This window comes from Bos javanicus, chromosome X (genome assembly GCF_032452875.1).
Source record: "Bos javanicus breed banteng chromosome X, ARS-OSU_banteng_1.0, whole genome shotgun sequence".
NCBI lineage: Eukaryota > Metazoa > Chordata > Mammalia > Artiodactyla > Bovidae > Bos > Bos javanicus.
Genome location: NC_083897.1, coordinates 70,610,544 through 70,630,506, shown reverse-complemented (window position 1 = coordinate 70,630,506; position 19,963 = coordinate 70,610,544). Strand labels below are relative to the sequence as shown.

Sequence of the window (19,963 nt, the reverse complement as noted above, 5' to 3'; positions counted from 1 at the left end):
AGACACTATTTTTTAAAGCAAACTTTATATATATATATATATATATATATATATATATATATATATATATATATTTTATAATTTTGTGACTTTTTCTTTTTCTTTAATATTGTATTTTTGAAAATCCAACCTCTACTCTAGATTTTTAATCTTTGCTTTTTGGTATTTATGATCAATTTTGTACTTTTAAGAACCCACTTTTCAGTACCCATTTTTACTTGGCCGCAAGATTACTGGCTTGACCGCTCTCTCCCCCTTTGGACTCTCCTTTTTCTCCACCAGGTCGCCTCTATCTCCTCCCTCCCCCTTCTCTTCTCTATCCAAATCTGTGAATCTCTTTGTGTGTTCCAGATGGTGGAGAACACTTAGGGAACTGATTACTGGCTGGATCTGTCTCTCTCCTTTTGATTCCCCCTTTATCCTCCTGGCCACCTCTGTCTCCTTCCTCCCTCTTCTCTGTATAATGCCATGAACATCTCTGAGTGGTCCAGACTGTGGAGGGCGCATAAGGAAGTGATTCCTGGCTAGCTTGCTCTCTCCTCTTTTGATTCCACCTCATCTCATCCTGATCACCTCTATCTCCCTCCTCCTTCTTCTCTTCTCCATGTAACTCTGTGAATCTATCTGGGTGTCTCCACTGTGGAGAAACGTTTCATCTTTAACCTAAATGTTTTATCAATGGAGCTGTATAGATGAAAAAGTCTTGAGGCTACTGTAAAAATAAGACGGAAAACCAGAGCAGGAGGCTTAAGTCCAAATCCTAAGAACACCAGAGAACTCCTGACTCCAGGGAACATTAATCAATAGGAGCTAATCAAACACCTCCATACCTACACTGAAACCAAGCACCACCCAAGGGCCAACAAATTCCAGAGCAAGACATACCACACAAATTCTCCAGCAACACAGGAACATAGCCCTGAGCTTCAATATACATGCTGCCCAAAGTCAATCCAAATCCACTGACATCTCATAACTCAGTACTGGACACTTCATTGCACTCCAGAGAGAAGAAATCCAGCTCCATCCACCAGAACACAGACACAAGCTTCCCTAACCAGGAGACCTTGACAAGCCGCCAGTACAACCCCACCCACGCCCAGGAAACTCCACAATAAAGAGAACTCCACAAACTGCCAGAATACAAAAAGGCCACCCCAAACACAGCAATATAAACAAGATGAAGAGACAGAGGAATACCCAGCAGGTAAAGGAACAGGATAAATGCCCACTAAACCAAACAAAAGAGGAAGAGATAGGGAATCTACCTGATAATTCCAAATAATGCTAGTGAAAAAGATCCAAAATCTTGAAAACAAAATGGACTCACAGGTAAATAGCCTGGAGACAAGGACTGAGAAGATGCAAGAAAGGTTTAACAAGGACCTAGGAGAAATAAAAAAGAGTCAATATATAATGAATAATACAATAAATGATATCAAAACACTCTGTTTTCAGAGTGTAGAATAATGGAGGCAGAAGATAGGATTAGTGAAGTAGAAGATAGAATGGTAGAAATAAATCAATCAGAGAGGAAAAAAGAAAAACGAATTAAAAGAAATGAGGACAATCTCAGAGACCTCTGGGACAATGTTAAATGCCACAACATTCAAATCATAGGAGTCTCAAAAGAAGAAGACAAAAAGAAAGACCATGAGAAAATACCTTAGGAGATAATAGTTGAAAACTTCCCTAAAATGGGGAAGGATATAATCACCCAAGTCCAAGAAACCCAGAGAATCCCAAATAGGAAAAACCTAAGGAAAAACAACCCAAGACACATATTAATCAAATTAACAAAGATCAAACACAAAGAAAAATATTAAAAGCAGCAAGGGAAAAACAACAAATAACACACAAGGGGATTCCCATAAGGATAACAGCTGATCATTCAACAGAAACTCTTCAGGCCAGGAAGGAATGGCAAGACACACTTAAAGTGATGAAAGAAAATAACCTACAGCCCAGACTACTGTACCCAGCAAGGATCTATTTCAAATATGAAGGAGAAATCAAAAGCTTTACAGACAAGCAAAAGCTAAGAGAATTCAGCACCACCAAACCAGTTCTCCAACAAATGCTAAAGGATCTTCTCTAGACAGGAAACACAGAAAGGATGCATAAACTAGAACCCAAAACAAAAAAGTAAATGGCAACAGGATCATACTTATCAATAATTACCTTAAACGTAAATGGGTTGAATGCCCCAACCAAAAGACAAAGCCTGGCTGAATGGATACAGAAACAATATCCCTATATATGTTGTCTACAAGAATACCTACCTCAAAACAAGGGACACATACAGACTGAAAGTGAAAGGTTGGAAAAAGATATTCCATGCAAATAGAGACCAAAAGAAAGCAGGAGTAGCAATACTCATATCAGATGAGTATTTAAAACAAAGGCTGTGAAAAGAGACAAAGAAGGACACTACACAGTGATCAAAGGATCAATCCAAGAAGAAGATATAACAATTATAAATATATATGCACCCAACATAGGAGCACCGTGATATGTAAGACAAATGCTAACAAGTATGAAAGGGGAAATTAACAATGACACAATAATAGGGGGAGACTTTAATACCCCACTTACACCTATGGATAGATCAACTAAACAGAAAATTAACAAGGAAACACAAGTTTTAAATGATACAATACACCAATTAGACCTAATTGATATCTACAGGACATTTTACCCCAAAACAATGAATTTCACCTTTTTCTCAAGTGCACACGGAACATTCTCCAGGATAGATCACATCCTGGGCCATAAATCTAGCCTTGGTAAATTCAAAAAAAATGAAATCATTCCAAGCATCTTTTCTGACCACAAGCAGTAAGATTAGATCTCAATTGCAGGAGAAAAGCTATTAAAAATTCCAACATATGGAGGCTGAACAACACGCTGCTGAATTATCAACAAATCACAGAAGAAATCAAAAAATAAATCAAAACATACATAGAAACGAATGAAAATGAAAACACTACAACCCAAAACTGTGGGACACTGTAAAAGCAGTGATAAGGGGAAGGTTCATAGCAATACAGGCATACCTCAAGAAAAAAGTGAAATAAATAACTTAACTCTACACCTAAAACAACTAGAAAAGGAAGAAATGAAGAACCCCAGGGTTAGTAGAAGTAAAGAAATATTAAAAATTAGGGCACATGATATTATACATGTTTTAATGCCATTCTCCCAAATCATCCTACCCTCACCCTCTCCCAGAGTCCAAAAGACTGTTCTATACATTTGTGTCTCTTTTGCTGTCTTGCATACAGGGTTATTGTTACCATCTTTCTAAATTCCATATATATGTGTTAGGGAACACATGTACACCCGTGGTGTATTCATGTTGATGTATGGCAAAACCAATACAACATTGTAAAGTAATTAGCCTCCAATTAAAATAAATACATTAAAAAAATTAGGGCAGAAATAAATGCAAAAGAAACAAAAGAGACCATAGCAAAAATCAACAAAACCAAAAGTGGTTCTTTGAGAGGATAAATAAAATTGACAAAATATTAGCCAGACTCATCAAGGAACAAAGGGAGAAAAATCAAATCAATAAAATTAGAAATGAAAATGGAGAGATCACAACAGACAACACAGAAATACAAAGGATCATAAGAGACTACTATCAGCAATTATATGCCAATAAAATGGACAACTTGGAAGAAATGGACCAATTCTTAGAAAAGTACAACTTTCCAAAACTGAACCAGGAAGAAATGGAAAATCTCAACAGACCCATCATAAGCACGGAAATTGAAACTGTAATTAGAAATCTTCCAGCAAACAAAAGCCCAGGTCCAGATGCATTCACAGTTGAATTCTACCAAAAATTTAGAGAAGAGTTAACACCTATCCTACTCAAACTCTTCCAGAAAATTGCAGAGGAAGGTAAACTTCCAAACTCATTCTCTGAGGTCACCATCACCCAATACCAAAACCTGAAAAAGATGCCATACCAAAAAAAAAAAAAAAAGGAAAGAAAACTACAGGCCAATATCACTGATGAACATAGATGCAAAAATCCTTAACAAAATACTAGCAATCAGAATCCAACAACACATTAAAAAGATCATACATCATGACCAACTGGGCTTTATCCCAGGGATGCAAGGATTCTTCAATATCCGCAAATCAATCAATGTAATACACCACATTAACAAATTGAAAAATAAAACACATATGATTAATTCAATAGATGCAGAGAAAGCCTTTGACAAAATTCAACATCCAGTTATGATAAAAACTGTTCAGAAAGCAGGAATAGAAGGAACATACCTCAACGTAATAAAAGCTATATATGACAAACCCACAGCAAACATTATCCTCAATGGTGAAAAATTGAAAGTATTTCCCCTAAAGTCAGGAACAAGATAAGAGTGCCCACTCTGACTACTACTATTCAACATAGTTTTGGAAGTTTTGGCCACAGAAATGAGCAGAAAAAGAAATAAAAGGAATCCAGATTGGAAATGAAAAAGTAAAAGTCTGTTTGCAGATGACATGATCCTCTACATAGAAAACCCTATAGGCTCTACCAGAAAATTACTAGAGCTAATCTATGACTATAGTAAAGTTGCAGGATATAAAATCAACACACAAAATCCCTTGCATTCCTATACACTAAAAATGAGAAAATAGAAAGAGAAATTAAGGAAACAATTCCATTCACCATTGTAACAAAAAGAATAAAAAACTGAGGAATATATCAACCTAAGTAAACAAAAGACCTATATATAGAAAACTATAAAACACTCAGGAAAGAAATCAAAGATGATATAATAGATGGAGAAATATATCATGTTCATGGATCGGAAGAATCAATACAGTGAAAATGAGTATACTACCCAAAGCAATCTATAGATTCCACGCAATCCCTATTAAGCTACCAATGGTATTTTTCACAGAGCTAGAAGAAATAATTTCACAATTTGTATGGAAATACAAAAAAATCTCGAATAGCCTAAGCAATGTTGAGAAAGAAGAATGGACCTGCAGGAATCAACCTGCCTGACTTCAGGCTCTACTACAAAGCCACAGTCATCAAGACAGTATGGTACTGGCACAAAGACAGAAATATAGATGAGTGGGACAAAATAGAAAGCCCAGAGATAAATCCATGCACCTAAGGACACCTTATCTTTGACAAAGGAGGCAAGAATATACAATGGAGAAAAGACAATCTCTTTAACAAGTGGTGCTCGGAAAACTGGTCAACCACTTGTAAAAGAATGAAACTAGAACACTTTCTAACACCATACAAAAATAAACTCAAAATGGATTAAAGATCTAAACATAAGACCAGAAATTATACAACTCCTAGAAGAGAACATAGGCAAAACACTCTCCGACATAAATCATAGCAGGATCCTCTATGACCCACCTCCCAGAATATTGGAAATATAAGCAAAAATTAATAAATGGGACCTAATTAAAATTGAAAGCTTCTGCACAACAAAGAAAACTATAAGCAAGGTGAAAAGACAGCCTTCAGAATGGGAGAGAATAATAGCAAATGAAGCAACTGACAACGAATTAATCTCAAAAATATACAAGCAACTCCTGCAGCTCAATTCCAGAAAAATAAACGACCCAATCAAAAAACGGGCCAAAGAACTAAATAGACATTTCTCCAAAGAAGACATACAGATGGCTAACAAACACATGAAAAGATGCTCAACATCACTCATTATCAGAGAAATGCAAATCAAAACCACAATGAGGTACCATTTCACTCCAGTCAGAATGGCTGCTATCCAAAAGTCTACAAGTAATAAATGCTGGAGAGGGTGTGGAGGAAGGGGATCCCTCCTATACTGTTGGTGGGAATGCAAACTAGTACAGCCACTATGGAGAACAGTGTGGAGATTCCTTAAAAAACTGGAAATAGAACTGCCTTATGACTCAGCAATCCCACTGCTGGGCATACACACCGAGGAAACCAGAATTGAAAGAGACACGTGTACCCCAATGTTCATCGCAGCACTGTTTATAATAGCCAGGACATGGAAGCAACCTAGATGTCCATCAGCAGATGAATGGATAAGAAAGCTGTGGTACATATACACAATGGAGTATTACTCAGCCATTAAAAAGAATACATTTTAATCCGTTCTAATGAGGTGGATGAAACTGGAGCCTGTTATACAGAGTGAAGTAAGCCAGAAAGAAAAACACCAATACAGTATATTAACGCATATATATGGAATTTAGAAAGATAGTCACAATAACCCTGTATGCGTGACAGCAAAAGAGACACAGATGTATAAAACTGTCTTTTGGACTCTGTGGGAGAGGGAGAGGGTGGAACGTTTTGGGAGAATGGCATTGAAACATGTATAATATCATACGTGAAACGAATCACCCGTCCAGGTTCAATGTATGATACAGGATGCTTGCGGCTGGTCCACTGGGATGACCCAGAGTGATGATATGGGGAGAGAGGTGGGAGGCAGGGTTCAGGATGGGGAACATGTGTACACCCATGGTGGATTCATGTTGATGTATGGCAAAACCAATAAAGTATTGTAAAGTAATTAGCCTCCAATTAAAATAAATAAATTTATATTAAAAAAAAAACAAATACTGGCATAAAACACCATCTGATACTCTACAAATGCAGACTAGGCTATAAACTTAAAAGATTTTGGCAATTAACAGTTCAACAAAACAAAACATATTTATAATTTATACCTTTGCTCCATCTGAAATACTGTCCCAGTTTCCACCACTCAAAGAGAACTTTCCATTGCCTATACGCAGCAGTATCTCTTCAGGAGTATCATTGGGCCCATTAGCAAAGGGAGTGTAGCTATTAATAAAAAAGATTTAAATATACATGAAGGCCTAACCTACATATTAAATCTAATTGAAAATGATGAGTATAGAACTACAAGCATATATTTACTATAGAAAATTAAGACTATCACCTAAAATTTCCCTTTACTGTTCATATAAAATTTTACCTTCCAAACAATGAACTTAATGATTTATATAATGAAATGAAAAGTCTTGCCTACATCAATCTTTTTTTACCTTTGATCTGTGAATCAGTGTAAAATAAAGGTAGTTGTATGTAATAATACATTCTGAAAATCAACACAAATTTTTATTCACAGGCATAAGTTAGGAAACCAAATATACCTATTATGAAGAAAGTAATTTTATACATTTATCGAATAGGCTCAAATTTATCAATATTATCAGTGAAAACAAAGTAACAATATTTTTAACTAATGTCTATGAAAAACTGGTTAAATATATCAATATAATAGAAAAATCCTTTATAGCCATTAAAATTATTACATGGATCAACAGTCACAGATAGGAAAACAAATACACTGTATGAAGTTAAAGTGGTTTAGAACATTATTACAGAATGACAAAAAGTGGTCACTTTTGTACCATTTTAACAAATGGTACCATTTTAATGGTACCTTTTTAAAAATGGTATTCAGATTTGGGAATAGATTTATGGCTAAAAAGTATGAGAAAGATGCCATAATATGTTAATTCCCTCATAGTTGATATAACACTAAACACACATACCTATGCACATACACACAAAATGCTTTGTTTAGTCATAAAGTAAGTATTTGAAAGTACCTGCTGCTGCTAAGTCGCTTCAGTCGTGTCTGACTCTGTGCAACCCCATAGACGGCAGCCTACCATGCTTCCCGTCCCTGGGATTCTCCAAGCAAGAACACTGGAGTGGGTTGCCGTTTCCTTCTCCAATGCATGAAAGTGAAAAGTGAAAGTGAAGTCGCTCAGTCGTATCTGACTCTTAGCGACCCCATGGACTACAGCCCACCAGGCTCCTCCGTTCATGAGATTTTCCAGGCAAGAGTACTGGAGTAGGGTGCCATTGCCTTTTCCGTTTGAAAGTACCTATCTGGAAATGATATCCAATGGTTTGAAACCAATACTGCTGACTGCTGTTCACATGCAAACATTAGCTACTCTTAACTTTTAGCACTTGCTGTGGTCTATAACTAAATATTTTGCACATATTTAAAAGTACATGAAATGTACTGACATATGTGATTACGGTCAATCCAATAAATAACTTGGAGTCACTATTTTAATAACTTATCTTTATAAATCTCCTGCTATGGCAAGCATATTTAATTATCAGTTCAGTTCAGTTCAGTCACTCAGTTGTGTCCGACTCTTTGTGACCCCATGGACCACAGCACGCCAGGCCTCCCTGTCCATCACCAACTCCCGGAGTTCACCCAAACTCATGTGCATCGAGTTGGTGATGCCATCCAACCATCTTCTCCTCTGTCATTCCCTTCTCCTCCTGCCCTCAATCTTTATATTTAATTATACTAAATGCCTTTTTAAAGCTGGAGAAGGAAATGGCAACCCACTTCAGTATTTTTGCCTGGAAAATTCCATGCACCAAGTAGCCTGGTGGGCTAAAGTTCAAGGGGTCTCAAAGAGTCGGCCACAACCGAGCACATCAGCACAGCCTTTTTTAAAAAGTCATACCTAAGGACATTTCGATTACGTTAAAATTCTTCAAATTCTATTATGCATTAGACTTTGCTAAACCTAGCCTTTATCTACAGTTATAAATGTTTACTTCTAAATAAAAGTGCTACTTATTATTAAGAATAAAATAGCACTTGTATTATTTATAAACTAACAGTATTCAACATAATCCAATGGCTACATTTTTTAGTATTTCTTTATTCTTTTAACACATCTGCATGTGTTTCTGTATTTTAATATTCTGCTACTATTTTATGTAGGTTTGTTATAAAGCTCAATCACACTGAATCTCTACTGCCAAGAGAACCAAAATTCAAGTACTTAAAAAAAAATAACATCAGCAAGTTCAGTGGATAAGCACCTGTTGAACTGTGAAATGATTTTATACTAAGGTAAACATTTTGAAAATGTAATACACTTAAACATAATTCTTATCAAAATAAGAATATATGCTTTATTTTTAGAAGTTTTAGTCCCAGTTGAACAACCTTTTAATTATGTGTCTAAATAATGCCTCATTAAACACCTTATGTTTTTGTAAATTTTATAAGTATACAATATATAATATTTTAGAATACTGATAGCATTTTCCTTAAGGTAATTTTCATCTGTCCTCTTTCTAGATGAAAATATACAAGTGAAATTCAAATAATGATGTGAATTAATTTGAATATATAAATTTCTTACCCAGCCAACATTGTATAAAAAAGGACTCCCAGACTCCAAATATCACAAGCAGCATCATAGCCTTGTTGCATAAGAACCTAAGAAAGGAAATACTCATTATCTGGTACTACTCAGTATAACTCAGTTTTGTCATCTAAAAAAAAGTTGTGTTTCTAATAATCTCACAAATGCTCACAATTTAAAAACTTAGCTCATTTTAATATTTTCAAAATTAATTAACTTAAAGGCAAAGTTTTCTGCAATTAACAAACATTCAATAAGTGACTATTAATAAGGTAATTAAGCAATATGAATGATACAAAAAAAATCCTTTTTTAAGATATGATCCCTGACCTCAATGAACCTTCACTCCACCTTAGGAAAATCAGACATATCAAAATTTAAAACAACATGTACAGAGTGCTTCATATATTACACAGAATATTGAAATTTATTTTATTTTATTTTTTCAGAATATTGAATTTTAACCCTGAAACTGATTCTATGAGATAGATATTATTTCCATTTTGAAGATGAGAAAACTGGGGCAAATGTTAAGTAATTTGCCTGCTATCACAAACCTAATGAGTGGTGGAGCACTTACTCTAGAGCCTGTGCCTTTAACATCTATGATAATTGCTTCTCTACTGCACAGGAGATGCTAAGATCATATATAATCTTATGAAAGCAAGATGAATTTATATTTTACAAAAAAGACTCAGGTTTTTAAAAATTAGTATATTTCTGGATCAGAAACATACATTTGATAAATTCTGAATGGTTTCATTAATTTTGATATCATAATTTAGGTAGCTCTTTTTTCTCTTGAGGCTAGCGTTAAATAAATATGTTAAATAAATAACATATTCATTATATATTTATGTGAATTTTCCCTGTGAATTTAATAGCTAGTCTGAGGTGAAATGAGCTCTTTTTATTAAATTTAGAAAAACAAACCCACTGATAAAGCCTTTGTAAATAGAAGCAAAATAGAAACATTATTAACGCATTAATACTGGGGACTGCATAATCACCAGAATGGACATTTCATTTATAAAAGTCTAAACATATTAATACTTGGCTATGACAATGGCAAAATATGAATAATAAATATCTACCTTAAAATTCAGGGTATATATTTATTATAATTTCTATATTTATATATAAAATATACAAATTTATTTAATATAAATTTATATATTTATAAAATTTATGTACTTTATCAAATGTTATATATTAAATTAAATTTGTATATTTTATATATTAAACTAAATTTATATATTTATAAAATTTATATATTTTATTAAATTTTATATATTAAATTATATTAAAATTTATATATTTTATTGAATTTTATATATTTATAAATTTATATATAAATTAAAATTTGTACATTTATATATTCATAAAACTTATATTTTGTTAAATTTTATATATTTATAAATTTATATATAAATTAAAATTTATATATTTCTAAAATTTATATATTTTATTAAATTTTATATATCTATAAATTTATTATAATTTATATATACTTATATTTATAATGTTTTTTCCATAGTCAAAGTATATAAGAACACACATATGTACAAACTTGAGAAGCTGAAGAGGTTATCAAAATACCTATATAATTGGCTAAAATAAGTAACACAAGTGGAGACTACAAAGGCCCTAATAAATAATAAGGTAGAGCTAAAACAATTCACATCATGATAAGTCTAACCTGGCATCCTCTAGTGAAACATAAACCTCTCTTGCTTTATTCCCCTTCTGTCTTTCCCCTTCTCATGACTTCTCGCAGTTCTGGGCATCACCATGTTTTCTCTGGTTCCCTTAGGACAGTATTTTTGAAGGTTCCCAGATGATCCAGTGCACAACCAAGATTGAGGGACTGCTTAGGAACTTCTTGTACAGGCAAGGTTTAAATAGTGAGTCAGAAATAGGTATTGCATATCCATAACCTTCCAAGTTAATGAGAAGAAAGGCACTAGAGGTGTCATATTGCTTAATGTAATTAGGGCCAACCATGAAAAACCTGTTTCAGTTTTACCACACACAAACCCAGTTTGTCTGACTAAAGAAGGGGTAGTCTACTTTTGTTATAGAGCAGGTCTCAAAGTCCTATAATAATAAGAATATACAGCCATAAAAGAAACAAGACATTGTGGCGGGATGAATCAAAGTGCTACGTTGCTTCAGTCCTGTCCGACTCTGTGCAGCCCCATGGACCATAGCCCACCAGGCTCCTCTGTCCACTGGATTATCCAGGCAAGAATACTGGAGTGGGTTGCCATGCCCTTCTCCAGGGGACCTTCCCAACCCAGGGTTTGAACCCAGATCTCTTATGCTTCCGGCATTGGCAGGCAGGTTCTTTACCACTAGAGCCACCTGGGAAGCCCAAGAATGAAAGAGTACCGTGTAAAAAGTAACGTGTTTCACATCTTCTTATTTGCATAAAGTTAAATACAAAGAAGACAGAAGTCAGAATTAAAGTAGTTACTGACGTAACCTTCTCTCTCATTTGGCTTCCCAAATGAGCAAAATGTAAGAGATTCTCATTTCCTTTGCTCTGAAGTTCAAATTAATTCATATTTGTAGCAAAATACATGAAAGCCCAAAGCCAGAGCAGGGCAGAGTAATTTCACATTGACTTTTTTTTTTTTTTTTGGCTGTGCTGGGTCTTGGTTGCAGCATGTGGGATCTTCATTGCAGCATGCAGGCTTTTGGTTGCAGCATGAGGGATCTAATTCCCTGACCATGCCTCCTGCATTGGGGAGCATGGAGCCTTAACCACTGGACCACCAGGGAAATCCCTCACATTTACTTATGTAAAAGAACTGCAGACACAGCATCCATCCCATGTATTGTAAATTCCTTTAGTTCAGGATCATTCTTAGACCTCAGTAGGCATTAAATATTGGTTGAATATTAAGATAGATTTGCTTTTTAAAAAAGAATAAAATATTTTTGAGATATATTAATTTTTGTGAAATAGCCATAATAGAAAAGTACATCTATTAAGTAAGTCTTAGAAGGTGACTAAATTGATACATATCAAAAAAGGAATGAATTATTCCTTACTTATTGTTAAGCTGAAATTGTACTACTAATTTGTTTCTCTTTTAGCAAGTAAGGGCTTTTTATGCACTGTGATAAAATAATGAATTTATATTCTCATAAATGCTATTATTGAACTTCCCACATGGATCAGTAGTAAAGAATCCACCTGTCAATGCAGAAGGCGCAGAAGACGAAAGTTCAATCCCTGAGTCAGGAAGATCCCCTGGAGGATAAAACGGTAACTCACTCCAGTATTCTTGTATGGGAAATCCCATGGAGCCTGTCTGGCTACAGTCCATGGGGCCACAAGGAGTTGGATATGACTGAGAAACTGCACACACATGCACAAATGTTATTATTTATTCAAATATCTACATGGACACTTGAATCTTTCTGATTCTAGTTTAAAAGATAACACATTTCATACAATTCACTAATAATTTTTGAAAGAGTCTGAAATTGAAGAAACAAATCTTACCCCAAACCTCTGTTTTATATTTATAACCATTAATAAATATGCATTCATTGCTGGCAGAGACCTCAAACTTGATAATAAAACTTTTCAAAGCATTTTGAAAATAAAAGTAATATCCTAGCCAAAGGTAGTTCAGACATTAGAGGCATTAGTTACAGAGAAGTGGTCTCTACTTGCCTACCTGAAAACCTTCACTATTACAATGCTGAAAGTGTCTAACTACAGTGGAAGTCTACTAGGATAAAAAGCATCAGTGAGCTATATCCTACTCTGCAGATTTGCACTAACTTGAAAATGTTTATCTAACCATTAATCTAAACATAGACATGTATATTTTTCATTTTACTGTCTGTTTTTAAGATCTTTATTTGGGACACATTCATTCTTAACCTTTTCCAGGGAAAAGTACCCATTATACCAAGGAATCTAGGTCCACAAGATTAAGTGAATATTAAAAAAATCAGCTATTAAAATGGTTACTCTATAATCTACTGTTGTGTCTACTGCATAAATATACTATAACATTTATGACTATATATTCTATATTTTATAGAAGAGCCTTATCCTCAATATTCTATATTTGTAGTCTATAAAAATATTAAAATGTCCTAGAAAAGCTAATTTTTTAAATGTCTAAGTTATATCCCTTACACCTGAGGGCCTTACAATAACCCCTTCTTGGATCATGCATGCATATCAATTTTCTATGAATATACTTAAAATGTAGATTAAAGCACATCCTCTGGACACATATAATTTCTTATAGGGCGAATCTTATTAAAACCCTATAAAGCAGGTGTTATATTTCTTCCTCAACATTAACATCTTAAAGGAAGATTAAATACATTTTAACATGGGGATTTCTCATTATTAGAAAGTTACTTTCCCACTTTCTACATTTTTATTTTCATCACTAGAAATATTATTTTTCTAATAGCTATATTGAATATAGACTTATTGATATTTAAATATAAGAAATATGTTTATATTTTTATAGAAATATAAACAGTATAAAAATATTTTATATCTTATGTGCAATATTTTCCAGAAGAGCTAGTATTTAGTGTAAAAAAAATTAAAATATGCACATGAGGTAAGAATTCATCCTCAAATTATTTTATTCTTCCTCTGACTTGAAAAATTCTATTTTTCAAATCTGAGGATATCTGTGTACTTGGATTTATGTTAAACATATGATAATTCATGAGTGAGCATTGTTTGTAACATTTAAGAATAATTCTTGACTTTTACGAACAAAACTTATAAAGAATCTATATAACCAATGCCATCCCTGATTCATTTTTTAATCAATTATTCTTTTATTGTGGTGGGAACTGTTACCATCAAAGCTTCCATCCCCATTATCAGAACTGACAAGACTGCTGGAGCTTGTGAAATGTTAAACATGCACCCCTTGCCTTCCTCAGCATCATCTTTCTGGACTCTACTCTTTAAGATCTACATATGAAAGTTATCTGCCAAGAAAAACCTCACTGTTTATAAAAATCCCCATAAAGCTGTTTTCTTCACGAATTAGAAGATCTTACAATCAGGGATGGCACTGCCTGTGTTATGTATAATTCTAAACAATATAAATCACCTCATGTTCAGCACAAACCAAAATATCTGAAAACCTATCCTGACTTTGTGAATACTGGGTCTTAAAAAAATCATTTAAGTGCTTTGAGTCTCAGTGTCCTCATTTAGAATATTTAATATGTTGAAGGTAGAGTTACCTCTACTCTCTGGCCAGTTCTAAAACGGTATGATTCTGAAACCATTATAAAAGCCAACAGAATAGAACAATGTGATTATTATATTCAGGTTGGTTGCAGATGCTAGTTATTAGTCTAAATATTTATATTGAGTATAATCAGAATTCAATGATTTAAAGAGCTTTATAGTTGGGAAAGGGCTTCTCTGGTGGCTCAGACAGTAAAGAAGCTGCCTGCAACACAGGAAACTTGGGTTAGATCCCTGGGTTGGGAAGATACCCTGGAGGAGGAAATAGCAACCCACTCCAGTACTCCTGCCTGCAGAATTCCATGGACAGAGGAGCCTAGCGGGCTACAGTACATGGGGTCACAGAGTTGGACACAACTGAGTGATTAACACAAAGGACAAGATCACTTGGCTTTTACTACCTACCATAAAGCTGACATAAAAGACACCAAATGCAGTCAACTAAAGGAAAAGAATGAAAGGCAAATACTAAAGTTTTAAAGAATACCTCAGGTGCTACAAAGTTTGCAGTATAGCATGGAGTTAACAGAAGTCCATTCTCTCCTCGAAGTTGTTTTGCAAACCCAAAATCACAGATCCTAATGGAGTCTGCATTGGCTGATTCATCCATGTATAAAATATTACTAGGTTTAAGATCACGATGAACAACCTTGAACATTTAAAAAAAAAAAAAAAAGGATGACATTTCTATAGCTAACTATCTAAGTTAATGTATTTCCAGGAAATGAAACTGTCTCAATCATGAAATTTTGAAAATGACACTTTCTCCAACCTTGATAGCCTTGACAACCTGAAGTATATAGGTGAATTATCCCTATCAGATAGATGTGCCAGTTTTTATCAGGCCACCAGTTTTTTTAGTCATTTTCATTCTCAAAGCTGAATTCTCAATTACACTTGTAGACATATTGAACTAAGACCCTTTTCAAACCTCCTCACTATGGTAACCAAATATGAAACCTGAGTTAAAAGAAAAAAAAAAAACTACCTTGAAGATACTGGAGAATGAGCAAAAGGAGATAACATTCTGGTGGGGAGTACATACTTGGCTGAAGGAGGGAGTTGCATGAGTAGGTTCCAATATCTGTGGCTTTTAACAGAAAGCTAAGTACAGTTCCTATGGCACACAGTGGTAGTGAAGGGATGCAGAAAAGCCCATGATCTTTCTGGCCTGGAACACCAGAAAAGAAATACTGGGAAAGCGTGAATGCTGAGTGGAGGAATACAGTAAGGGAAAGAGCCAAAATGGATAAAGGAAGCTCAAATGACAAAAGATCTAAACAGAAACCACAGCTGCTGCTGAAAAAGCAGAGCTTTCAGTGCAAACCTTAAGAAAATTACCCACTGAAAACAAAAGAAAACTAAAATAATCATTGGAGAAAAAAATAACAGAATATAACAAATCTCCACAAGTTAAAATTCAAAATTTTACAGTACACAAATTTGTACAGTACACAATCCAAAATTTTCTGATATATGAAGAACACTCTTCTAAAAAAAGGATACAGTTTCAAGAAAAAAGAACATCTATCCCAACTTCAAGATAAACTGTGTTAGGCTTAACAGCAAGTGTCTTAAAGTGCCTATTATTATATGTGATATGATAGGTATGCTAGCTAATGCTATGATGATGATAATCATCTTGTAGTATATACATATCTCAAATCAACATGTATACCTTAAATTTACACAATGTTATACGTCAGTTATAGCTCAACAAAATGTACTGTTCAAAACTGAGAAGACTAAATACTAAAAATTTAAAAAATAAAGTCACTATTATAATTATCTTCAATAAAGTAAAACAAAACATGCTTTCAATGCATGAAAAGTGAGCAGAAAAATAGAAACAATAAGAATTAAATAAAAAGCTAGACATACATAAATAAAATATTCCAAAATTCTTCATGTGGTGATTTTTCTACTGATACTATCCACTTCATTTAATTTAATCCTATATTTAATCAGCTGTTTACTACATTAAAAGCTCTTTCGAGACAAGGATCAAGACTTAAATTCATGGTTGAATCTGCAACACCTTTTGCATTGTCTGGCATGTAGAAATGCTCAATAAATGTCTGTCATTAATTTATTTAATTGATGCATTAATTTATTTCTAAAATAAAAGATGCTTATCATTTTCTTCTTGAAAATTATGGCCATCCTTTATTTTAGAGAATGTTGATAAAGACAATCAAATAATTAAATTATTACAGAACTATTATACAATTTATATTTCAAAGTGTTGAAAATGTATTCTATAAAGCCATAGTGAAAAATGAATACTGGCCCATGTAGAATGTTCACTAAGCCAATTCTGAGTTGCTCATTTTTTTTAGTTTATATTAAGTGGGTATGTGTCCACTACTACAACTGATTCAAACTTAAAATTTTAAATTCTTTGTGACTTTGTTTCCTTGGGTAGCTATATATATAATAGAATTGACCTTTTTTGGTAACCCAATTAATTTGTTTTATGAAAATATAGGAAACAAAATAACAGACCTGCCCTTTCAATAGAAATTTTAATGTATTAATACTTCAAGTGTTTAGAATCAAAATTTCTTACTGTATTGGGGAAGGGGTTGCTAACAATCAAAATAAACAGTTCTGCCAGAACTTTATGTGCTAGCCATAGTATAATTTGCTAATTTGTCTGTGTTTCACTTTCAAGTCTGATGAGGTTTAATAAATTAAAAGTCAAGGTTAGATATTTATATAATTCAAACCACTTTAAAATTAATATGCTATTAAATTGGTGCTAACAGGTAGAGAGAATAAAATTTATAATAAGGTATTACCCAATTTCCTAAACTTATAACCTTCACTACATAATGAATTTTATTAGGCTATTCCATATAAAAATATGTGATAGAAAAAGTAATTCATTTTAGGTATCATTTTCTATATATAATTTTATGAAGATATAAGTCCCAGACTTAAAAGGAAGAATATAACTACAACTTACTCCTTGACAATGAAGATAGTCAACTGTCTTAGTTATTATAAACAGTACATCACTAGCTTCCCGTTCTGAAAAACATTTTTGTTTCAGAATACGGTCAAGTAGCTCTCCTCCTTTCATCAAATCCGTAACAAGGTAAACATATCTACCATCATCATAAACCTAAAAAAAGAACATATTTTTAAAATGTTATTATTTAATTCTGAAAAGTGTTCAATTATATTTACTTTGATTTTCGAATGAACCTCTAGTGTTAAAAATACACTATTCCTTTAGTATTAATATAGTACAGACCCTACTGAAGATTAAACTGGCTAAACAGACTCAACATTCTGTGAGACCATGTGAAACACATAATTTTATTAACTTTTGAAGATATCTGTTATACTTCATCAAGGAGTATAAGTGGAAAAATAGAACTCTGTGACTCTCAAACAGCACCTATGACATTTCTGACTATATTATAGCCACTTTCTTTCCTTAATAATAGTAAGCTTCCTTCTGGCAGTAAGTATGTTGTTTTTTAATATCCTCCTCACATTCTACTATCTGACCTGGCAACTTAAATATTTGTTGAATTCAAATGTTGTATCAAGGAGAACAAATAAATATGTATACCCTTTTACTCAAGGCACGTGATATCTACATCTACACATATAAACACATACATGTAGACATATATCTATCTATATACACACATAACATATATTTATATATATATATATATATGTATAAAGTACTATTTAAGGATTACAAGTAAAAATGTATATCATATTATCTGAAACAAACTGATCAAGGAGATGGTTTGTCAGTATTCAGTAACATCTATTAATATGAGTTCACTTTAAAAAAAACTACAGAATAATATTTCACACAAGCAACAATCCACAGTGCTACAGCCAACTGCTGTACAATCAAGGAAATAAAATCTCCAAGAATTTGGCACATTCCTAATCTCTTCTATCTTGTATATTTGTAGTACTAGAGAATAAGTGCTGCTGGTGATGTTGTCAACTAGTTAACCAGTTAGAATATATTCAAGTAATCATGACACTCTCATTTGCCAACCATCATAGTTCCTTTCTGATATTTTACAAGGAGGGTAAGAGTGCAGAATCATAGGGATAAAAGAACTGAAGTGGCAAATTTAAGAGTCTTAATATTTTATGGCATGAAAGTAAAGATACCATGGATATGGAAAGTTCAAAGTCATAACTTCATTAGCTTAGCAGATACATAGATTTTTAAATACCTACATCCTTTAAAGTGATAATGTTGGGGTGTTGTCCATAGCGCATTAAAATTTCAATTTCTTCTGAAGGGTCTCTCTTAATTTTGTCAATGATCTAAAAAACAAGAAAAATCACAGAGGAAAATTATTTTCTTTGTCTAAAAATGAATGACATGATTTCAACTTGGTTGTATTTTCAAGCAACTAATAAAACTCAAGAGTGATGTTTACCTCACATTATTTTAATATTTAAAAATTTCCTATAACTGAAACTTAATTAAAAAACAACATAGTACTTTTCTCAACATTATATTCCATCTAACTGAAAATATACTAACTGATAATTTGATCGAAATATGACAGTAATTGTCACAATTGCTCAATCTTAGCATACTGTGTTACAATAAAATTATTCAAAAGCAAGACATTCAAAAAACATATTGTTTCTCCTAAATAACATCTTTTTTACTGAACAAAGTAAAGTGTTGGTAAGAAATTCAAAATGAAATTAAGTCAAGAGTTTTACTTCATCATTTTATCTTTGCTTTCTCCATTTGCTCCACTGAAAAACTGTCAGTTGGCAATTTAACTCACACTTTACATAATTACAATTACATATTAATTTAACTTAATATGTCAAACAAAAAAAATGTTAGCCTCAGAGACAATACCTTCACTGCAAATTCCATGTTGGTAGTGGTGTGTATGCATCGCTTGCAAACAGAATAGGAGCCAACACCAATATCCTCTTTCAATTCATACACTTCACCAAACTGTGCAGCATTTCCATTTACCTGTTTTTGTTAAAAAGTAAAATACAAAACAATATGGTTTCACATTTTTTGTCTTTTCTCCTAAGTATATGTTCATCTTAAATCTTTAAAAAATCAAGAGTAAGTCTAGAGAAATTTTATCAGTATTTATAAATGGCTTACACAGGTTCTAGGTGATCTGAGCATACAGATTCCGAAGGCTTTCTATATCTCCAAAGCCAATATGATAAATCAACTAGCTAATGTATCACCCATTACATTTTCTTGCCAAAAGACATCACATAAATACATAATTAAAAATGGGAAAAACACCAATACAGTATACTAACGCATATATATGGAATTTAGAAAGATGGTGACAATAACCCTGTGTATGAGACAGCAAAAGAGACACTAATGTATAGAACAGTCTTATGGACTCTGTGGGAGAGGGAGAGGGAGGGAAGATTTGGGAGAATGGCACTGAAATGTGTAAAATATCATGTATGAAACGAGATGCCAGTCCAGGTTCGATGCACGATACTGGATGCTTGGGG

General features: G+C 33.3%; 1 protein-coding gene and 1 pseudogene across 21 annotated transcripts in view; one reads left to right on the top strand and one right to left on the bottom strand.

Annotated features, from left to right (window-relative positions):
* LOC133243105 (endogenous retrovirus group PABLB member 1 Env polyprotein-like) overlaps nucleotides 1-19,963 on the top strand; it is a 486,815-nt pseudogene that overhangs the window by 183,820 nt on the left and 283,032 nt on the right.
* The window catches only part of RPS6KA6 (ribosomal protein S6 kinase A6), a 192,628-nt gene that overhangs the window by 56,644 nt on the left and 116,021 nt on the right, over nucleotides 1-19,963 (bottom strand). For 18 of the 21 annotated variants that reach the window (XM_061409582.1, XM_061409581.1, XM_061409591.1 and 15 more), the window contains 6 exons: nucleotides 19,326-19,448; nucleotides 18,680-18,769; nucleotides 17,427-17,585; nucleotides 14,946-15,107; nucleotides 9,202-9,278; nucleotides 6,712-6,829 (listed from right to left, as the gene is read on the bottom strand). In XM_061409582.1, the coding sequence (XP_061265566.1) occupies nucleotides 6,712-6,829; nucleotides 9,202-9,278; nucleotides 14,946-15,107; nucleotides 17,427-17,585; nucleotides 18,680-18,769; nucleotides 19,326-19,448 (729 nt within the window). Of the gene's footprint in view, nucleotides 1-6,711; nucleotides 6,830-7,335; nucleotides 7,910-9,198; nucleotides 9,279-10,903; nucleotides 11,086-14,945; nucleotides 15,108-17,426; nucleotides 17,586-18,679; nucleotides 18,770-19,325; nucleotides 19,449-19,963 lie in introns of those variants that run through there. The other 3 variants (XM_061409598.1, XR_009734977.1, XR_009734976.1) reach the window with 3 other exon arrangements.